General features: G+C 47.5%; 1 protein-coding gene across 5 annotated transcripts in view; it reads right to left on the reverse strand.

Moving 5' to 3' along the window:
• The window catches only part of CPNE8 (copine 8), a 293497-nt gene that overhangs the window by 231302 nt on the left and 43658 nt on the right, over nt 1-18537 (reverse strand). For all 5 annotated transcript variants that reach the window (XM_019543521.1, XM_019543522.1, XM_019543523.1 and 2 more), the window contains exon 3: nt 15397-15443. In XM_019543521.1, coding sequence (XP_019399066.1) covers nt 15397-15443 — 47 coding nt within the window. The remainder of the gene's footprint in view (nt 1-15396; nt 15444-18537) is intronic.

Consider the following 18537-nt stretch of genomic DNA (forward strand, 5'->3'; position numbering starts at 1 on the left):
CCCCTGCCCCCCCCAGATTTGCCAGAGGGTCCCCCAGCTGCCAGGATTATGGGGTCCAGGACCTGGGTCTACAGCCTCCCACCCCCGACAGAAGGCAGTAGCTGCTGCAGCAGAGCAGAGAGCAGAGCTGGCTCCCTGCCCTGCATACCTGCCGCAGGCATGAGCGAAGGAAGCTCCCTGCTGCAGCATGCATTCCCAGGAGGACAGTGGGCACCCGTGCCCCCCAGATCTATGCATAGGGCCAGGGCGCACTACACACTCCATCTTTCGTGCTCCGAGCTGCAGAAGGAAGAGGTCCATTCCCTGTTCCAACAATATCATGAAATGGGCGTGTAAAGAATTGTGATGGGGAGAGGAGATAGGAAGACCATGATATTTTATACAATATAATTGTATTCCTTATCTTGCTCTCCTCCTCTAGGCTATGCACTCCAGCAATACATTTCATCAAATCTTGGAAAGCTGTTAAGTCAGCTGTTGAGCAAAGTATGAAAGAAATTACTACCTCAGTCAGAGTATGATAAATAAAATTACAAGCGATGAGTTATTCTTACATGTTAATTCTCTTCGGCCGCATCAGAATCTGGGAGTGGCAAGAAATGTGCGGGTGCAAGCCCGCTATACCCCCACTCCCTGAAGCCCCCCAGCAACCCCAGAGCACTCTGCTGACCCCCAGCACAGCCGGAGGTAAGCAGGGCCCATGGTAGAAGGGAGTTAACCCCAGATAGCGGACAGGAGACGGCTGAGTGGGGCTGAGGAGGGTCTCGCCCCGGCCCCTACTTGGTACAGCCCCCTAAGGAGCCACGCGACCAGAGCCTCGTAAACAGGCCGCGCACACAGGCGCGCTTGTCTGTCTGGCACGTGAGTTAGCATGGAGTTTGCGCAGGAGGGCGAGCGGGAGGGCCCGAGACCCTACCTGTGCACCCTAGGTAAGGCAGTCCCAGCTACAGCCAGCCTCCCAGTGGCAGACGGACACACGCCACAACCCGAAGGTCCCCTTGGGGTCTGTGGCCCCCACCCCGGCACCTCAGAGGCCTCCACCCAGATGCAGCCTCTGGCTCCAGGCTGCAGGGGCTGCCAGTCACTTTTTCAGGCTCTGGGGTCTGGGAGCATGGCCACCTCCCCTTGTGGGGTCTTATTCCTTTTGGGGTCTCTGGTGTGCCAGCTGGAGGAGCTCCAGGCCACAGTTCAGAGACTGCACACCATCAGGGATGGTGAATGGGAGGTAGACTGCCAGGCTCTTCTCCCCCAGGAGGCAGAGGGTAGACTATGGTCACCCTCCAGGACAAGGGTTGAGGGTGCAGGTGGTGTTCTCTGTGATCTTCCCAGTTTCAGGCTATGGGCTGAGGAGGGAGAGGAGGATCCAGGTAGTGAATCAAAGACTGCGGCCTGGTGTCATCAGGAAGGCTTCAGCTTCCATGACCACAGCCCGCTCTTTGGCGAGAGAGGCAGCGAGCTGCTGGGAAGAGACGGCCTCCACCTCTCTCCCCTGGGGAGGAGGCTCTTCTCAGCCAGGCTGGCTGACCTGCTCCACCGGGCTTGAAACTAAGCCCACTGGGGGATGGGGGAGAATACCGCCACTGCTGGCCTGCTGAACATCCCGTGCAAAGCCAGCAGGCCAAGGCACTTAAGGGAGCCCACCCCTGCCCCAACCCAAGAACAACCTGTAGGCAAAGCAAGGGCCCCCAAGGGGACACTTGCCTGCCTGCACACAAATGCCAGGAGCTTGGGGAATAAACAGGAGGAACTTGTCCTCCTGCTTAACAAGAATGACTATGACCTCATAAGGATAACAGAGACCTAGTGCGACTCCACCCATGACTGGACCACAGGTATAGACGGCTATACCATGTATAGGAGAGATTGAGTGGATAAAAGGGGTGGGGGTGTAGTTGTCTATGTCAAGGAAAGCTACGTGTCCCTGCAAGCTGATATTGGCGACCAGGATGGATAAGTGGGGACCCTCTGGGTTAAAATGCGTGGGGAACATGGCACAGGGGACACAACGGTGGGAGTCTACTACAGACCTCCCACCCAAAGTCCTGAAATTGACCAGGAGTTCGCCCGGGAACTGGCTGAGGCCGCATGCTCCAGGACCTTGGTTGTCATGGGTGACTTCAATTACCCGGACATCTCCTGGGAAGATCACTCAGCTAAATCCGAGCGGTCACAAAGCTTTCTCTCGTGCATGGATGACCTCTACCTGACTCAAGAATTCTACGGGCCAACAAGAGGCAAAGTGCTGTTTGACCTGGTACTGGCTACTGGGGATGTCCCTGCAAGCTGACATTGGTGCCCAGGGGGGATGACTGGAGACCCTCTGGGTTAAAATCTGTGAGGAACACGGCACGGGGAACACAATGGTGGGAGTCTACTACAGACCTCCTACCCAGAATCAAGAGCTTGACCAGGAGTTCGCCAGGTAATTGGCTGAGGCTGCATGCTCCCAGTCCATGGTTGTCATGGGAGACTTTAACTACTCAGACATCTAATGGGAAGAAAGCTCAGCCAAATCCGAATGGTTGCAAAGCTTCCTCATATGCATGGATGAGCTCCATCTGACACAAAAAGTCTACGGGGCAACGAGAGGTAAAGTGCTGCTTGACCAGGTACTGGCAACCAGGAATGACCTAATCAGCAACTTAACAATCGAAGGGAAGCTAAGTGACAGCAACCACTAGCTGATCACCTTCACCATACACCGTACAGCTGGCAAGTCGGTCAGTAATACAGAAGTCCTCGACTTCAGGAAAGCTGACTTTCACAAGCTCAGGAGACTTGTTGGTGAGGCCCTAAGGGACCACAACCCCAAGGGGAGGGGAGTTCAGGAAGAGTGGCTGCTCCTCAAGGCAGCGATCCTGCATGCACAAGCTAAGCCTATTCCGTCTTGGAAGAAAGGCAGCAAAAGGGCACAGCAGCCCCCTTGGCTCAGCAAGGAACTAGCAGACCTCCTGCATCTAAAAAGAAAGATCTACAAAGGATGGAGGATGAGATCCACCTCCAAGGAGAAATATTCTGCACCGGTCTGGACCAGCAGGAAGCAAACCTGGAAAGCCAAGGCTGAGACAGGACTCCAACTGGCTACAAGCATCACAGATAAATAGAAGTCCTTTTTTAGATATGTGGGGACCAGGAAGAAAAGCAAGGGCAACACTGGACTCCTACCGAACCAGATGAGGCAACTGACAACTGATGCCCAGGAAAAAGCCAACTTGCTCAATGGCTTTGTGTCTGTCTTTCATCAGTCCCATAGGATGCCCCTGCCCTTTACAGGACAGGGAGGCCCAGGTGAGGGCGATTCCTTGCTCTCCATCAATGCTGACCTCGTGAAGGAACACCTTGACAGGCTGGATACCTTCAAGTCAGCCGGTCCTGGCAGTCCCCAGGGTATTCAGGGAGCTGGTGAGCATCATAGCTCAGCCCCTGGCATGGATCTTCGAGAACTCTTGGCACTCTGGTGAAGTGCCTGAAGACTGGAAGAAGGCCAATGTGGTGCCTATCTTCAAGAAAGGGAGGAAAGTGGATCCGGCAAACTACAGGCCCATCAGCCTGACCTCTATCCCAGGGAAGGTCTTAGAAAAGATTATCAAATAGGTCATCCTTAACGGACTTGCCAATAGCAACATCCTGAGGGATAGCCAAGCATGGGTTTCTTGCGGGTAGGTCTTGCTTGACCAATCTCATTTCCTTCAACAACCAGGTGACCTATCACCTGGACAAGAGAAAAGAGATTGATGTCATATATCTTGACTTCAAGAAAGCCTTCTATCTGGTATCCCATGATCACCTCTTGGGGAAACTAACCAACTGTGGCCTTGGGTCCACCACAATCTGCTGGCTGGGAAATTGGCTCTGTGGTCAGACCCAGAGGGTGGTGGTCAACGCAAGTCAATAGTCATGGTGCCCTGTGACCTGTGGGGTCCCACAAGGCTCTGTCCTGGGACCCATCCTGTTCAACATCTTCATTAATGATGTGAACATTGGAGTCGGAAGCGGACTGGCCAAGTTTGCCGATGACACCAAACTTTGGGGTAAAGCGTCCACAGCTGAGGACAGGAGGGCAATCCAGGTTGATCTTAACAGGCTCAGAAAGTGGGCGGACGAGTATCTGATGGTGTTTAACACTGAAAAATGCAAGGTTCTCCACCTTTGGAGGAAAAACCTGCAGCATGCTTATAGGCTTGGCAGTGCTATGCTGGCTAGCACTACAGATGAAAGGGTCTTGGGGGTCATGATTGCCCACAAGATGAACATGAGCCTTCAATGTGATGCTGCAGCTAGTCAAGCAAGCAAAACACTGGCTTGCATCCATAAATGCTTCTCAAGCAAATCCCAGGACGTCATTCTCCCATTGTACTCGGCCTTGGTGAGACCGCACCTGGAGTATTGCATCCAGTTTTGGGCTCCACAATTCAAAAAGGATGTGGAGAAGCTTGAGAGAGTGCAGAAAAGCACCACGCATATGATCAGTGGTTAGGAAAACAGACCTTATGATGAGAGGCTGAGAGCCATGGGACTCTTCAGTCTGAAAAAAAACAACCATGACGTGATGCTACTACATAGTGGAATTAGGCTACTGCATAGAGCAGCTCTCGTTACTGCACATTTATTTAGTACCTGTTGTACTAAATAAATGTGCAGTAATGGCTGCACAGTAGCTCATGTAAATGTGGCCTCTGACTTCCTTTTCCCAGTTCTTTAAGAACTGTGACTGCACTGTGTGATCCAACTGGAAATATCAAACTTCTCTTAAGGGAAGGGAATCCAACTCTTTAAGTGAATGTTAGCTTGAAGAGGCTGCCCCAGAAGTCATGACTGATGACCATATGAAAGTTGGATTGGTGGGAACCTGCAAAGGGCGGCTGTTGTTTGAAAGAGCAATGAAATTTTATGCTCAGAGCGCCATTTCTTCAGTTCCTTGTGAATTTACATAATCATACCCTTGAATGAGAAGAGTTAGCAGGAAAGGATTCCCTTTGATGTAAACCTGAAGATGAAAAGGAATATGCCTTTTCCAGTGGCAGAGCTACCTTTCCTAGTGTTCTAACCCAATCCTGCAAGCCTTCTGCCCTAGGAGAAGGAGATCAGTACTAATGCCTCAGCTCCTGCAAATGGTTCCTGTATGTGATTATGATAATTACATGAGGATACTGAAAAGTAAGATGCTGGGTTTCAGAATAATGCGTACCACAAGGGCCAGTGCTGGGGAAAGTGGGGCTCAGATATAGCCAGTAGACAGATATTGCTTTCATAGTCACCAAAATAAGGACCTTTTTTAGGCTGTTAGCTACCTTTTGACTTATATATTTGTCTCATAGGCACTGAAAAGCTTAATTTATGTCTCAGCTCTGCAGGAGGACTTAATACATCTGTCAGTCTCAAAAACTGATGCTTCTGAGTGAGCCTGTGAGCTTACTAGGGCTGTGCGAAGCTTCGGTAGACAATTCAGTTCAGAGGAGATTCAGCCCAATTCAACCGCCGAACCTCCAAATCTGAATCAAAAAATCGGGAGACCCGTTAATCTCTCCAAATCAAAATCGGAAGCCTCCAAATAAATTCAGAGAGATTCAGCCATAGGCTGTATAGGCAGGCACTAGGCCAGGGGTCAACAACCCCTAGCATGCGTGCCAAGCATGGTATGCAAGGCCATTTTGCTCAGCACACCATTGCTAGCCCCTGCTTTAAGCAGCTGCTGCCAGCCACAGAGCCCAGGCTGCTCCCAGCAGGCAGCTGGGAAGCTGCAAGTCCTGCTGCAAGCAGACTGGGCTCTGTGGGCTGGCTGCAGCCAGGAGGCTGCAAACAACTGCTCTGGGCTCCCACATGTCAGCACTCCAGCACCTTCCAAGGTAGACACTGTGGGTTTTTCAGCACTCCAGCCAAAAAATGTTGCCGGCCCCTGCACTAGGCAGTGTCGGTGAGAGCACCCAAATGAGCCCCAGATTGAGCCAGAAGCCCTGGGAGAAGCCGTGGCTCCCTTGGCTGCTCCCCTACCAGGGTGAGGCAGGCAGTGTTGCCAGCCCTGAGAGAAGCTGTGGGGGCTGGGGGAATGATCAGGGAGCTGGGGGATTGAACCGGGAACTGGAGGCAACCCCTTGTTCGCTCCCCCAGCCCCCAATCATTCCCCCCCAGCTCCCCAATCATTCCCCCAGCTTCTCCCAGGGCTGCCAGCTCAAGCTGCAGCTCATCCAGTTGTCCCCCTGCCAGGGCAAGGCAGGCAATGCTTGCAGCCCCAGGAAAGCTGTGGGGGCTGGGCAGAATGATTGGGAGCTGGGCGATCAAACCAGCAGCTCGGCGATCAAACCAGCAGCTGGGTGATGCCCCAGCTCACACTTCAATCCCCCAGCTCCCTGATCATTCCCCCCAGCTCCTGCGGCTTCTCCAGGGGCTGCAAGCACTGCATGCTTCACCCCAACTGGGGGGAGGGGATGGGCCAAGGGACCTGCTGGCTCAAGCTGGGGCTCTTCCAGCTGGTCCCCCAGCTACTCCTGGCACCGCTGCCTGCCTGTATAGTCTATGGCCGAATAAGATTCAAACACCAAATATCTTCAGATTTGATTTCACAGATTTCATAGACATTAGGGCTGGAAGGGACCTCGGAAGATCATCGAGTCCAGCCCCCTGCCCAAAGGGCAGGAAGTCAGCTGGGGTCATAGGATCCCAGCAAGATAAGCATCCAATTTGCTCTTGAAGGTGTTCAATGTAGGTGCTTGAACCACCTCCGATGGCAGGCTACTCCAGACCTTGGGGGCTCGGACAGTAAAGAAATTCTTCCTTATGTCCAGCCTGAAACGGTCTTGCAGTAGTTTATGACCGTTCGACCTCGTCATCCCTTGGGGTGCTCTGGTGAACTTTACTAGCCGCAGCATCGCATTGCAGGCTCACATTCATCTTGTGGTCAATGATGACCCCCAAGTCTCTTTCTTCCATAGTGCTAGCCAGCGTAGCATTACCAAGCCTATAAGGATGCTACAGGTTTTTCTTCCCAAGGTGGAGAACCTTGCATTTTTCGGTGTTAAACACCATCAGGTTCTCGTCTGCCCATTTGCTGAGCCTGTCCAGGTCAGCCTGGATCACCCGCCTGTCTTCTGGTGTGGATGCTTTGCCCCAAAGTTTGGTGTCATCGGCAAACTTGGCCAGTCCGCTTCCGGCTCCAATGTTCACATCATTAATGAGATGTTGAACAATATGGGTCCAAGGACAGAGCCTTGGGGGACCCCACTGGTCACAGGGCACCACTCTCTGGGTCCGACCATGGAGCCAATTTCCCAGCCAGGGGATCATGGTGGACCCAAAGCCACTATTGGCCAGTTCTGCCAAGAGGTGATCATGAGATACCAGATCCAAGGCTTTTTTAAAGTCAAGACACATGACATCAATCTCTTTTCCCTTGTCCAGGTGATAGGTCACCTGGTTGTTGAAGGAAATGAGATTGGTCAAGCAAGACCTACCCGCAACAAACCCATGCTGGCTATCCCTTAGGAGGTCCCTGGTGTCGGTCAGTCCATTAACGATGGCCTCTTTAACAAGTTTTTCTAAGATCTTCCCTGGGATAGAAGTCAGGCTGATGGGTCTATAGTTAGCTGGATCCACTTTCCTCCCTTTCTTGAAGATAAGCACAACATTGGCCTTCTTCCAGTCTTCGGGCGCTTCACCAGAGTGCCAGGAGTTTTCAAAGACCCATGCCAGAGGCTGGGCTATGATGCTCTCCAGCTCCTTGAGTACCCTAGAGTGTAGATTGTCAGGGCTGGCTGACTTGAAGGTATCCAGCTTCTCAAGGTGTTACTTCACAAGGTTAGCATTAATGGAGGATAGGGGATCTCCCTCACCCAGACCACCCTTTGGATTTGGCTGAATCGAATTGGGACAGTGATTTGCATCAACAAATAGAATCACTGTCCCTCCGAGTTGCCAAATCCAAAGTGATTACTTTCCACTTTGCACAGATCTAGAGCTTACTACCGAATCACAGGACCTGCTATTAACTCATGAGATCTTTCTGAAAAAGAATGCAAAATTGAAACCTATCAGGGATAAGTTATTCCTCAAAACACCTCTAGCAGTTGTACAGCAAAGTAACTGCATCAAAACAAAGGCAGGTTTTGAAACCTGATGACTCTGCTTTGGGCAGAAGGGAGTTAATTAAAGGGAAGTTTCTAAAATCGGAGGCTTATAATAGTAACAGGTCTCCATCCATGTTCATTTTAAAGTCTGTTCAACTGGAAAGCAGCTATACTATCTAAACTAATAAATAAATTATTTAAAGCCTCACAGTGGCTATCCAAAAAAAAATCTGATCTTGTACACGACCACAAATAAAATCCATGTGGACAACAAGTAAAAAAAGGCATATACCTGGACAGAGGAACATTGATGCAAAACCAAAGGAATGAATAGTACAGGTTCCTGAACTGTTTATTGTTCAAATTATAAATAGCTAAGAAAGTATGTTTCTGTTATCACACAGCAGGATTAATAGACTCATCTGAGATCACTGGATTTCTGTAGTTGCTGAAATGAGGGTAATGAAAATTGTAGTGGAAACTAAAGAGATACATCAATGTGCTGAATATGCATGTGTGAATCTAAAGTTAATTTCTGTTGAATCCATTAGTGCCAATACATACATATAGTTTTACCTTCTGTTTACAATATATTTTGTGCCTGCAAGTCTGGCAACATTCCTTCCCACACTTGTGGCTGGAATAATTTATTCATGAATGCCTTGGACAAACATAACAGATCTCATTTGTAATGGCCCTGTATAATTTACAGGATTTGACCTTCTCTGCGAGACTTTAATCGAAAAGGACTGGATGGGATTAGTGAAACTCTTCTATTCATAACTTTCACACTGTCTTTGTAAACTAAGCTCATCCTACAGAACAAACTGAACTAGACATCTGATTTTGTCCACTTAAAAAAGAAGAAGTTACTCCTTACCATATGTAACTACAGTTCAAGTTTCTTTTCTGCATGGTTTCACACTCTAGGGAACAACACCCCTAGAAAACATGTGGGTGCAGACAGACATGACACTGGAAGCATTCAGATACTTCCGAAGCACATGAAAGCATAAGTCATACAGATGTACATGTCCTCTTGGTGAGGGAGTGGGGGAAAATGGGCAAATCTTGGGAGGCTGGGGTTGCAGTCCCAGTGGGGGTTGGGGGGGAGAGTTCTGTTGCACCTCCTGTTTGGAGATCACAGCGTTGCATGCAGCTCCAATGATTTCAGTAATTTCTAAAGCTCATTAAGCAAGCTTTAGTTAAAGCACCTTTGCTGCCATTTTGAAACACAAGGACACTGTACACAGAGATGCTGTGGGCACTTTAATTAGGGCAGCTCCCGAGAGCACATGCAAAGACACTCTATAGTTCCAGACACTTCATCCCTCTCTGCAGAACTCCAGAAGAGGCTCCTACAGATGTTTCAGTTGTGTCCCCACCACTCTGTCTAACACTGCACACTTGGCCATTCTGGCCCTTATAGTGGCTCTTCTGGTCCTCAGCTGGCCAATGATTAAGAAGAGATCACAGGCAAAAAAGTGAACTGTCTATATATACACATTCTTCAACGAATGCAGCTCAGGTTAATATAAATTTAGCGGGTACAATTTAAAAACTACATTTGCCTAGTTACTCAGCTCATAATGCTAGACCAAATCAGGATAAATTTAACTTAAAAGGTCTGCATGACCCATTCGGATGGGATGAAATGACTCCTTACTAAAAACCATATGGACAAAAAAAACCCAATATCTTTCTGATCTTTCGATGTCAAAGAGGACATGGACATTTGAATAGGTTGACTTAAGCATGGGTATGCATGTCACAGATAGAGGAGGTGGAGCTCTAAATTATAGCTTTGCCCAATCTGTTGGCAGTGTTATAGCTTGTGAGGTTCAACTGAGGTGCGATTATTACTGATTGAAAATCTATTCAAGATGTATTGGCATAAGTGATGTGTGTCTTCATCTCTACTCTAGTGTAGGCTAGCTGTCAGTCAGCAGAATCCTACAATACTTTGCAGCCCCTTCACCAGGTGGTCACTCTGGCTTCCCCTCCAGTATTGCCTCTCTGTGTTGGAGAGGCAAGCATATGACCCATCCTCTAAAGAGCAGATGCAGTTTTCATGCTGTCATTTTGTGCTGGATATCTCTCTACTGCCCCTTTGATGAGCCCAAATCTGACCCAGCAATTTATATGAATCACACTACTGCTTGAATAAGGAGCATCTTGAATGGACTGCAAAGTGGATAGAAAAGTGGCTGGATTGTTGGGGTCAAAGAGGAGTAATCAATGATTCAATGTCTAGTTGGAAACTCGTATCAAGTGGAGTATCCCTGGGGCTGGTCCTGGGCCTAGTTTTGTTCTGTATTTTCATCAACTGTCAGGAAGATGGGACAGAGTGCACCCTCACTAAGTTTGCAGATAATACCACGCTGGGTGGAGAAGTAGATATGCTGGACGGTAGGGCTAGGATTCAGAGAGATAGAGACAAATTGGAGGATTGGACCAAAAGAGATGTCATGACGCTCAGTAACTGCAGATGCAGAGTCCTGTATTTAGGACAGAATAATCCCATGCACTAGTACAGGCTGGAGACCAACTGGCTAAGAAGCAGCTCTGCAGAAAAGGACTTGTGGGTTACAGTGGACAATAAGCTGCATATGAGCCAAGAGTGTGCTCTTGTTGCAAATAAGGCTAACAGCATACTGGGCTGCACTAGTAAAAGTGTTGTCAGCAGATCGGGGGAAGTGATTATTCTCTCTCTTTGGTACTGGCGAGACCACATCTTGAGTACTGTGTCCAGATTTGAGCCCCCCACCATTACAGAAAGGATGTGGACAAACTGGAGAGAGTCCAGCAGAGGGCAATGAAAATGGTTAGTGGCCTGGGGAACATGATGGATGAGGAGAGACTGAAGAAAGTGGAAGTAGAGGAGAGAAGACAGAGGGGATTTAATAACAGCCTCCAACTGTCTGAAGGATGGTTACAAAGGGGATGAAGCTATACTATTCTCAGTGGTGGCAGATGACAGAACAAGGAGCAATAGTCTCAAGTTGCAGCAAGAGAAGTTTAGGTTAGGAACTTAGGAACTCTTTCATGAGGATGTAAATCATGGGAACAGGCTATACAGAGAAGTTATAAAATCTCCATCCTTAGAGGTTTTTAGGCTCGGCAAGACAAAGCCTTGGCTGGGATGATACATTTGGGGTTGGTCCTGCTTTGAGCAGGGGGTTGGACTAGATGACCTCCTGAGGTCCCTTCCAACCCTGATTTTCTACAATTCCTTTTACCCTTCAGCCCCAGAATACAAGTGAAACATAAAATGTCTCTGTTACAAAAAAGTAGGATACAGCTAAAACTTTATTGTAAAACAGTTAAGATGGCTATACCACTAGACAGATACAGAACCAAACACAACTATATCACAAATTAATCATCTAATATTGTGAACCATCTGTACTCCCACCTATAAACATCTCATCAGTGATACAACTTTCATAGACTATACCCAAGGGTCCACCCAACTTGAGGCAGCAGCCGGCCAATTTTGCAGGGAGATTGTGGGGCATTTTTGTGGGCTGACTGCAGAGCCTTCCCAACCCCACTCCATGCCACTGATTGGCTGATGGGCTCCAGTGGCCCCACCCTTGCCACTGATTGGCTTTGAAGGCTATATGTCATGTAGCCTTGCCCCTTGCTGATGATTGGTGGAGAGAGGCAGGGCCTGATGACAGGCAGCCCTCTAAACCAATCAGTGGCAAGGGATGGGAGTGGCAGTCACCTTGGGTTCTCCTGTGTGCTGGCAGCCCACCTCCCCCTGGCAGACTGTGCGGCTAGAGCACAGCACCATGCTGGCTACCCAGAGGGGGAGTCCTTATTGTCTTTATAGTAAGTTGGGTTTTTTTCCCTTTTACATGGATTTCGCAGACACTGCCTGCTTTCATGGACAATACTGGATTTTGCATTTTCCATCAAGTCCATGAAACTGTAATTTTGGTAAGTCCCAACTATAGCACAAAGCACATAACCCTAAATTTTGCTCTCAAAGGCATCAACCTCTGGATGCTGAATTTTACAATAAACATATCATAGCCTACTCTAGCTTGACAGACAAGGCTGAAATACAATTACACTCTGCTAGACAGAAACATGCCTCAGCTTTCTTGTACTGGCATAGCAAAACATCCATTTTAAACAATTTAATCCTTAATCTCACATAGGATATCATAATAATATGATGCATGTGAATGACTTAACCCAGGGGTGGCCAACAAGTTCCCGGGCAGCCTTTGTGTCTGGAACACAGTAGATCAGGGAGGGGACTGGCAGCAGAGCGGCAAACAGTAAAAAGCAGAACATCAAATCAGGCAGGGAGCACAGGGCAGAAAGCAAAGTAGCAGACTGGGTAAGGGAAAGAGATCAGAGTAGTACTCAGGGAGGGTGTTGGGTTTATTTGTGGCATGTCTGCCAATAAAGGGTGCTCCCCACTGACTATAAACATTTCTTTGTCTCCCAAATAAGTTTTGTTTTTAATAAACCTTTTGAGACTCCACAAGTGAGGGAAAAATGACGTTTTCCCACTGTTATCCTTCAAGTGCAACTGTAAAGGAAATATTCAGACAAATAATATTTTAGAACATTAACATACACTTCAGGTGAGATGGTAATGTCTTGTGACTGACCATCATGCCTTCTGGTTCTACTGTAGCTTATCTTTTAGAAAGATATCCAATATTAATTAAAACAAACTTCAAGTGATGGAAACTCTTCCACCTTCTATTGTTAAATTGTTCTAAATTTTTCCCAATGGTTACTTATTCTCCTTATTAATACAATTGAAAAAATTTTAGCACACATTTGTCTAGCTTCAATTTCTAGCCATTGGACTGAATTATGCCTTTGTCTGTTAGATTACATAGCTTTCTACCAACAAATCTTCTTGCTGTATAAATACTTCTTTGAAGTTACTTTACTAGATTCTAGACCTGGGACAAAAAAATTTTGAAGATGGCTTGTGGCTAACTGCTCCACAAGTTTCCTCAGGAATAGGTGTCTGTTTTGATTTGGTTTATTTTAGATGATAGCTAATTAGGGTTACTCTCCCTAGATGATATTTCATACATGCCTGATGAATTCCTCCTGAGCCAGGAGTCACCCCTTCAGAGCATGCCTTAACCTCCTGAGCAAAGCTACCTAGGCAAGAGGGAAACTGATGAAGCTAGTTTTCCTGACTCTCCAGGATAGCACCATGCTCTTCTTCCTTTATGCCCTGATTCTCTTGAAAACAGTCAGAAAACAGAATAACTGTGAGGCTACAAGTAAAGCAGTAGAGAGGAAGAGAACTTCTGCACAATCAGAACAGAAAGTACTCTGAACCGGCATCAACCTCCCTTAGAAACAGCAGCGAATGAGCAGAGGGGGTGGAGAACTGGCAATGGGTGGTAAAGTGAACTGGCAGTGGGGGAAAAAGTTTCTGGATGGAGGTTGTAATTAAGGATGGGGAGGAGCTGGAATCAGAGAGATGAAAAGGGTGGAACCTGATGTTTTGGAATAGTCAAAATTTGGACTAACAACGGAGAAGTGGTCATTGGTACAGGTGGTGCTATAATTAAGGGATAGGGCAAGAAAGATAGCCTCAGGGAAGCCCTACTTCAGTGCAAAGGCAGAAGTGCTCTTAAAAGCCTCTAGCTCATCTTCTCTACCCCTGCTCAGGAAAATAATCCCAAATTTAGCATAAAAGAAACAAACCAAGCTGAGGCAGGGGATTCCTCATGATTCAAAGCTTTTGACAATAATTGTGGTGCCTATTATCAATGGAGCTTGATCTAAACATTTCTGTTTAGCTAACTAAGGGAAGAGGATGACTGTAAATTGAACACGTAATTCTTTAGCGACTCAGGGTTTTAATAAGACGATATAATGGCCTTTCACAATAACAGCAGAGCTTCACCAATTCTGAAAGAAACTAATGATGAAAAGCATTATGAAGATCTTAGGCTAACTGACAGAGACTCGTACAATTCCCCTGCTAGATCAAAAACATCTTAGAGCTTCCAATGGATCACTACAGCATGGACCGAAGAATCAAAGAATACTAGAAATGCAGGCCTGGATGGGACCTCCGGAGATTTAATCCAAGCCTCTGCCTGAGGAAGGATCATTCCTATCCCACACAAATCCTTGTCTAAACTATTAATAACACTATACAGTCAACCCTTTCGCACAACAAGGCCTAGCACCTTAACCTACCACAGATAAAGCAGGGGGACGACAAGTCAGCCTGCTGCTGTAAGGGTTGTTAAAATGCACTTAAGGGACCCAAGAAGGAGGGCCATGCCCCCCACTAGAGAGGAAGGCAAAAACGCCTACAGTTCATACCAATCTGACAACAGGGTAAAATTCCTTCCTGATCCCACATAGGGCAATCAATTAGTCTGACCCTAAGTGTAGGAGTAACACCCTTTAGCCAGGAACCTACAGATCTTAGTCTCAGAAGGAATATAGTATTATTGGTAATAGTGGTATATTTCAAAATATAATGTGTAAAGTTATCATTTACTAACTTTTACCCAAAACATTTCCAAAATATAAACCAATGGTCTACCTAGCCCAGTACTTTATCACCAATAGTAGCAAACGGTAAGTACTTTAGAGGGGGAGAATAGAAACAGGGCATGTCTAGCGTGATCCAGCCTCTGCCATCTATCATCACTGGTTTGGGTTCAGGATTGTAGATTGTTGGTCCTGAAAAATCAAATCCTTTAACTGGTGAACAGGCATAACACAAGTATTTTTGCTTCCTTACAGTTTTCCAATAACATCTCTCTGTTGTGTCCAAGAAGGTAAGAGCACTTTTTATTTAATAAGAGTGCCCAAAAGGGCATAACAATACATCTGTCCTCTAGAAACTGTTTAGAGAGCTCTAACGTATTTAGCATAGTCCAGCAAAATTAATGAGATGCTCCAGAACTGTACCCAACTTCTGAGTAGGTAGGGGCTGCATGCCACACCATGCCATATGATTCCTTCCCACCGCCACACCACTCAGTGGGCACCCCAATGCCCCCGATACATAGTGCCAGCACCCTACCACCTCCACTGCACTACATATGCCCCCAAGCATCAATTCAGTGTGCTGGCACTTCTATGCTTTGCAAAGTCACCAGGTCTCCCACAAATCCCTTCGTCAATGTTGGCTGCATCACTGTGCCCCCATTGTCAGGTATAGGAAGCAGAAGGAAAGAAGTGGTAGTGAGCACAGAGATAGAGAAGGCAGTACTGAGAGTGGGAGCCCGCGGTCTTTAAGTTAAACCCTTGGGAGCTATATGAGACCGGCAAGCCAACCATTAATTAAAATAATTAAGGGGAAAAAAAAAACAAATCTTACCTCTCTCCATTCTTTGCTTCCTATACCTTGTGTATACAAAACACAGACTGTGAAAAGAAAAAAATGTTTAGTCATTTAAACAACCATAAATTTAAACAAATCTATTTTGTAATATCTTATATTGCAGTTGAAATTACTAACTAGGACAACACATATTAAAACACTTGCACTTAATTCTTAAGACACGTATTGAGATAGCAGACAATATAGTCGAGTCCTTGCAATATGGAGCTCAGAAAAAGGATAGTTAAAAAATGGGCTGTGACACTACTTGACCTCTTGACACTCCTCAGATGTAAAACTGGATAAAAGCATGGCTTCATGCTTTATTTCAGAAATAATAGTCTGAATATTCTAGTTAATCTAAACATAATTACCCTGAAATAAATCACACTTGCCTTCAGGATAGGAGAGAATTAAAGAGAAACAAATGACCACCCCAGGCTTGTTCCAGACCACCTCCCCACGCTGAGCAGCACCAGTGGCCAGGCAGCTGCTGCTACTCAGCACAAGAGAAAAGTGACCCCTGCCCTTCACCGCTGCTGGGCCCGTCTTTCTGCAGCCTCCTGGAGCCTGTGCCTGGGCTGCCCAGCAGCTACTCTCCACCACTATCAGTGCTGTCTCTGGGCCACCCAGCAGGGCAGTAGTGGCAGTGCAAAGGAGCTGCAGGGCAGCCCAGGCATGGGCTCCAGATGGCTGCAGCAAGAAGGGCCCAGCAGTGGCAAAGGGGAGGGGCCACCTTTCCCCCTTGTGCAGAGCAGCAGCTTCTACCCAGCCACTACCACTGCTGCTGCTGCTTAGCATGGGCAGGCAAGTCTGGAGCAGGTGCGGGGCAGGCTGGGATCAGGGCTGTGCATGCAGGTTCTGGCTGGTCTGGAGCTGGTCTGCTCTACCGAGTCTGGAGTGGGCGCAAGATAGGTTGAGGGTCAGGCTGTGCACGTGTGTCCCTGCCAGTACCACAGGACTGGGGCCAGTGGCAGCAACAGCCAGAAAGAGCCATTGCTGCCTGGGCTGCCTAGTAAGGCAATCCAGCCATGGAGCCACCCCAACCCCACTACATATCCATGGGGCAGTGGGACATACCATGGGCCAGACAGTGCCTGGGCCAGGCAGGATAGAGGGACCCACCATGGGCTAGACAAAGTCCCTCCTTGGGCCGGATCTGACCTACAGGTCCTATTTTGCCCACCCCAGGGTAGATGGAATCTCTATTCTACTATAAATAACACAGAAGTGATGCAATGTTTAATATTTGTAACTTTTTAAGATTCCCATAAACATAAAATTTGTTTAAAATAGTTTACATTGTCTCAGCAATGTAAAGCAATCCAGCAAATTAAAAAAGGAGGAAGAAAAAAATAAGGTTTGTGTGCGTTTATGAGCTGTTCCTAACTGCATTTACAACATAATTCCGCTTCTTGTAACAAACTCCTCACCTTCACAAATAATTTCTACATGTTACTTCGTATACTGTTAACCGGCTGAGAGAAAGAATAACAAAGGAAGAAGGAATGGAACTGGGCCTTGTGTGCACTACTGCATACAGTAAAAGTTATCCCATACACACTCAATTGAGGGAACTCATCCGCATCAAAGAGCTTTACAAATTAACTAGAATCTTCATTACAATCTTGAAATAAACTAAAGCCAGCAACTGAAAACCAATCTATCCCTAATGCAGACCCCCTTCTGTGTTACAGAGATATGCTATAATTTTGGTTGGAAACAAAGAAACAAACGTTTCTACTCCAAGAAATTTCTCTCAAACCCCAAGAAGACAGAGCAGAGCTGAGCAGAGTAGGAGTGGATGAGGGCTGCCCACTTCAGGCTCAAGGCTCCCCTCCCTGCTGCCTTCCCACCCGGGAACCGCACGCTGGCCATGCACCCCTGCCTGCCCAACAGCAGTGAGGGGCAAAACTCCACAATGCCGCTGCCCTCACTGCTGCTGGGCGAGCAGGGGACACGTTGCTGGCATGGGGCTCCCAAGGGAAAGGCAGCAGGGCAGGGAGCCCCAAGCCTACAGTGGGCAGCCCAGATTTGCCCTGCCCCATGCACAAATCTGGGTGGCATGTGCCACCCTATGCCCCCCAAGGGGGCGCATGGAGCAGTAGGGAGCTACTCCCCCTTCCCCAGTCAAGCCGCCTGCAACTCCATTGTGCTCCCCACTCTGACCCCAGGCCCTGTGCACCACCCCGGCTGGGCAGTGTCCCCAGCCCCTGCCCCACTCTCTCCCTCACTATAGAGACCTTGATCTGCATACCTCCATGCCTCCTCCCCTCCCCCACAGACTTACGTGCAGGGAGTTGCTCTCCACACTGCCTGGCTGTATTCCCAGCCACATCCATGTGTGCAGGTACGCACATGCACGTGGAGGCCCCTGCATCTTGCTCTCAGCAGCCCCAAGAAGGCTAGAATGCTGCCAGCTTGCAAAGCAAAACCTGGATCCTCACACGATATTGCGAATCCAAGACAAATGCTCTCCCAGAGTCATGTAGCCCAGGACTGGAACTTGAGGTTCCCATTCCAAGATTGTCCCACCCAATTAGGGATGGATGGTCACCTTTTTTGAGTTCTGAACACCAAAGAATAAAATCCCACTTCTGAAGTTAAATAAAGCCATTATGCTGACTTGAATGAAAACAGGATCAAACAATCTCTAAATTGGATTTTCTTTATGCTGCAAAGAAATATTTTTGCTCCATGCTAAATTTGCAGTAGATCATAGTGAAAAATGGAATGAAAAAATGTGGAAGCAGAAATTCCCATAACCACAGAAGAAAGATCATACAGGATGAATGTGTTAAAACAGATTTTATTAAGGGAAGAAAGGAGAAAATTATGAGAAAAGAACTGATATTATAACTGTGTTTATGAGAAATGTTACTCCTCAGATTATACCTTAAGATAGCAATACAGGTCTGGAAACAGCACATTAGTTATCTACTACTGCAGAGCCAGCATAATTATTTTGAGAGTAAGCATGGGTTGGAGATTAGAACAGAGGATAGGGAATCAGTATTTCATAGTTTCATAGTTTCTAGGGTTGGAAGGGACCTGAACAGATCATCTAGTCCGACCCCCTGCCATGGCAGGAAAGAGTACTGGGGTCAAACGACCCCAGCAAGGTGTTCATCTAACCTC

Source organism: Crocodylus porosus, unplaced genomic scaffold (assembly GCF_001723895.1).
Source record: "Crocodylus porosus isolate Cpor-Errol unplaced genomic scaffold, CroPor_comp1, whole genome shotgun sequence".
Lineage (NCBI taxonomy): Eukaryota > Metazoa > Chordata > Crocodylia > Crocodylidae > Crocodylus > Crocodylus porosus.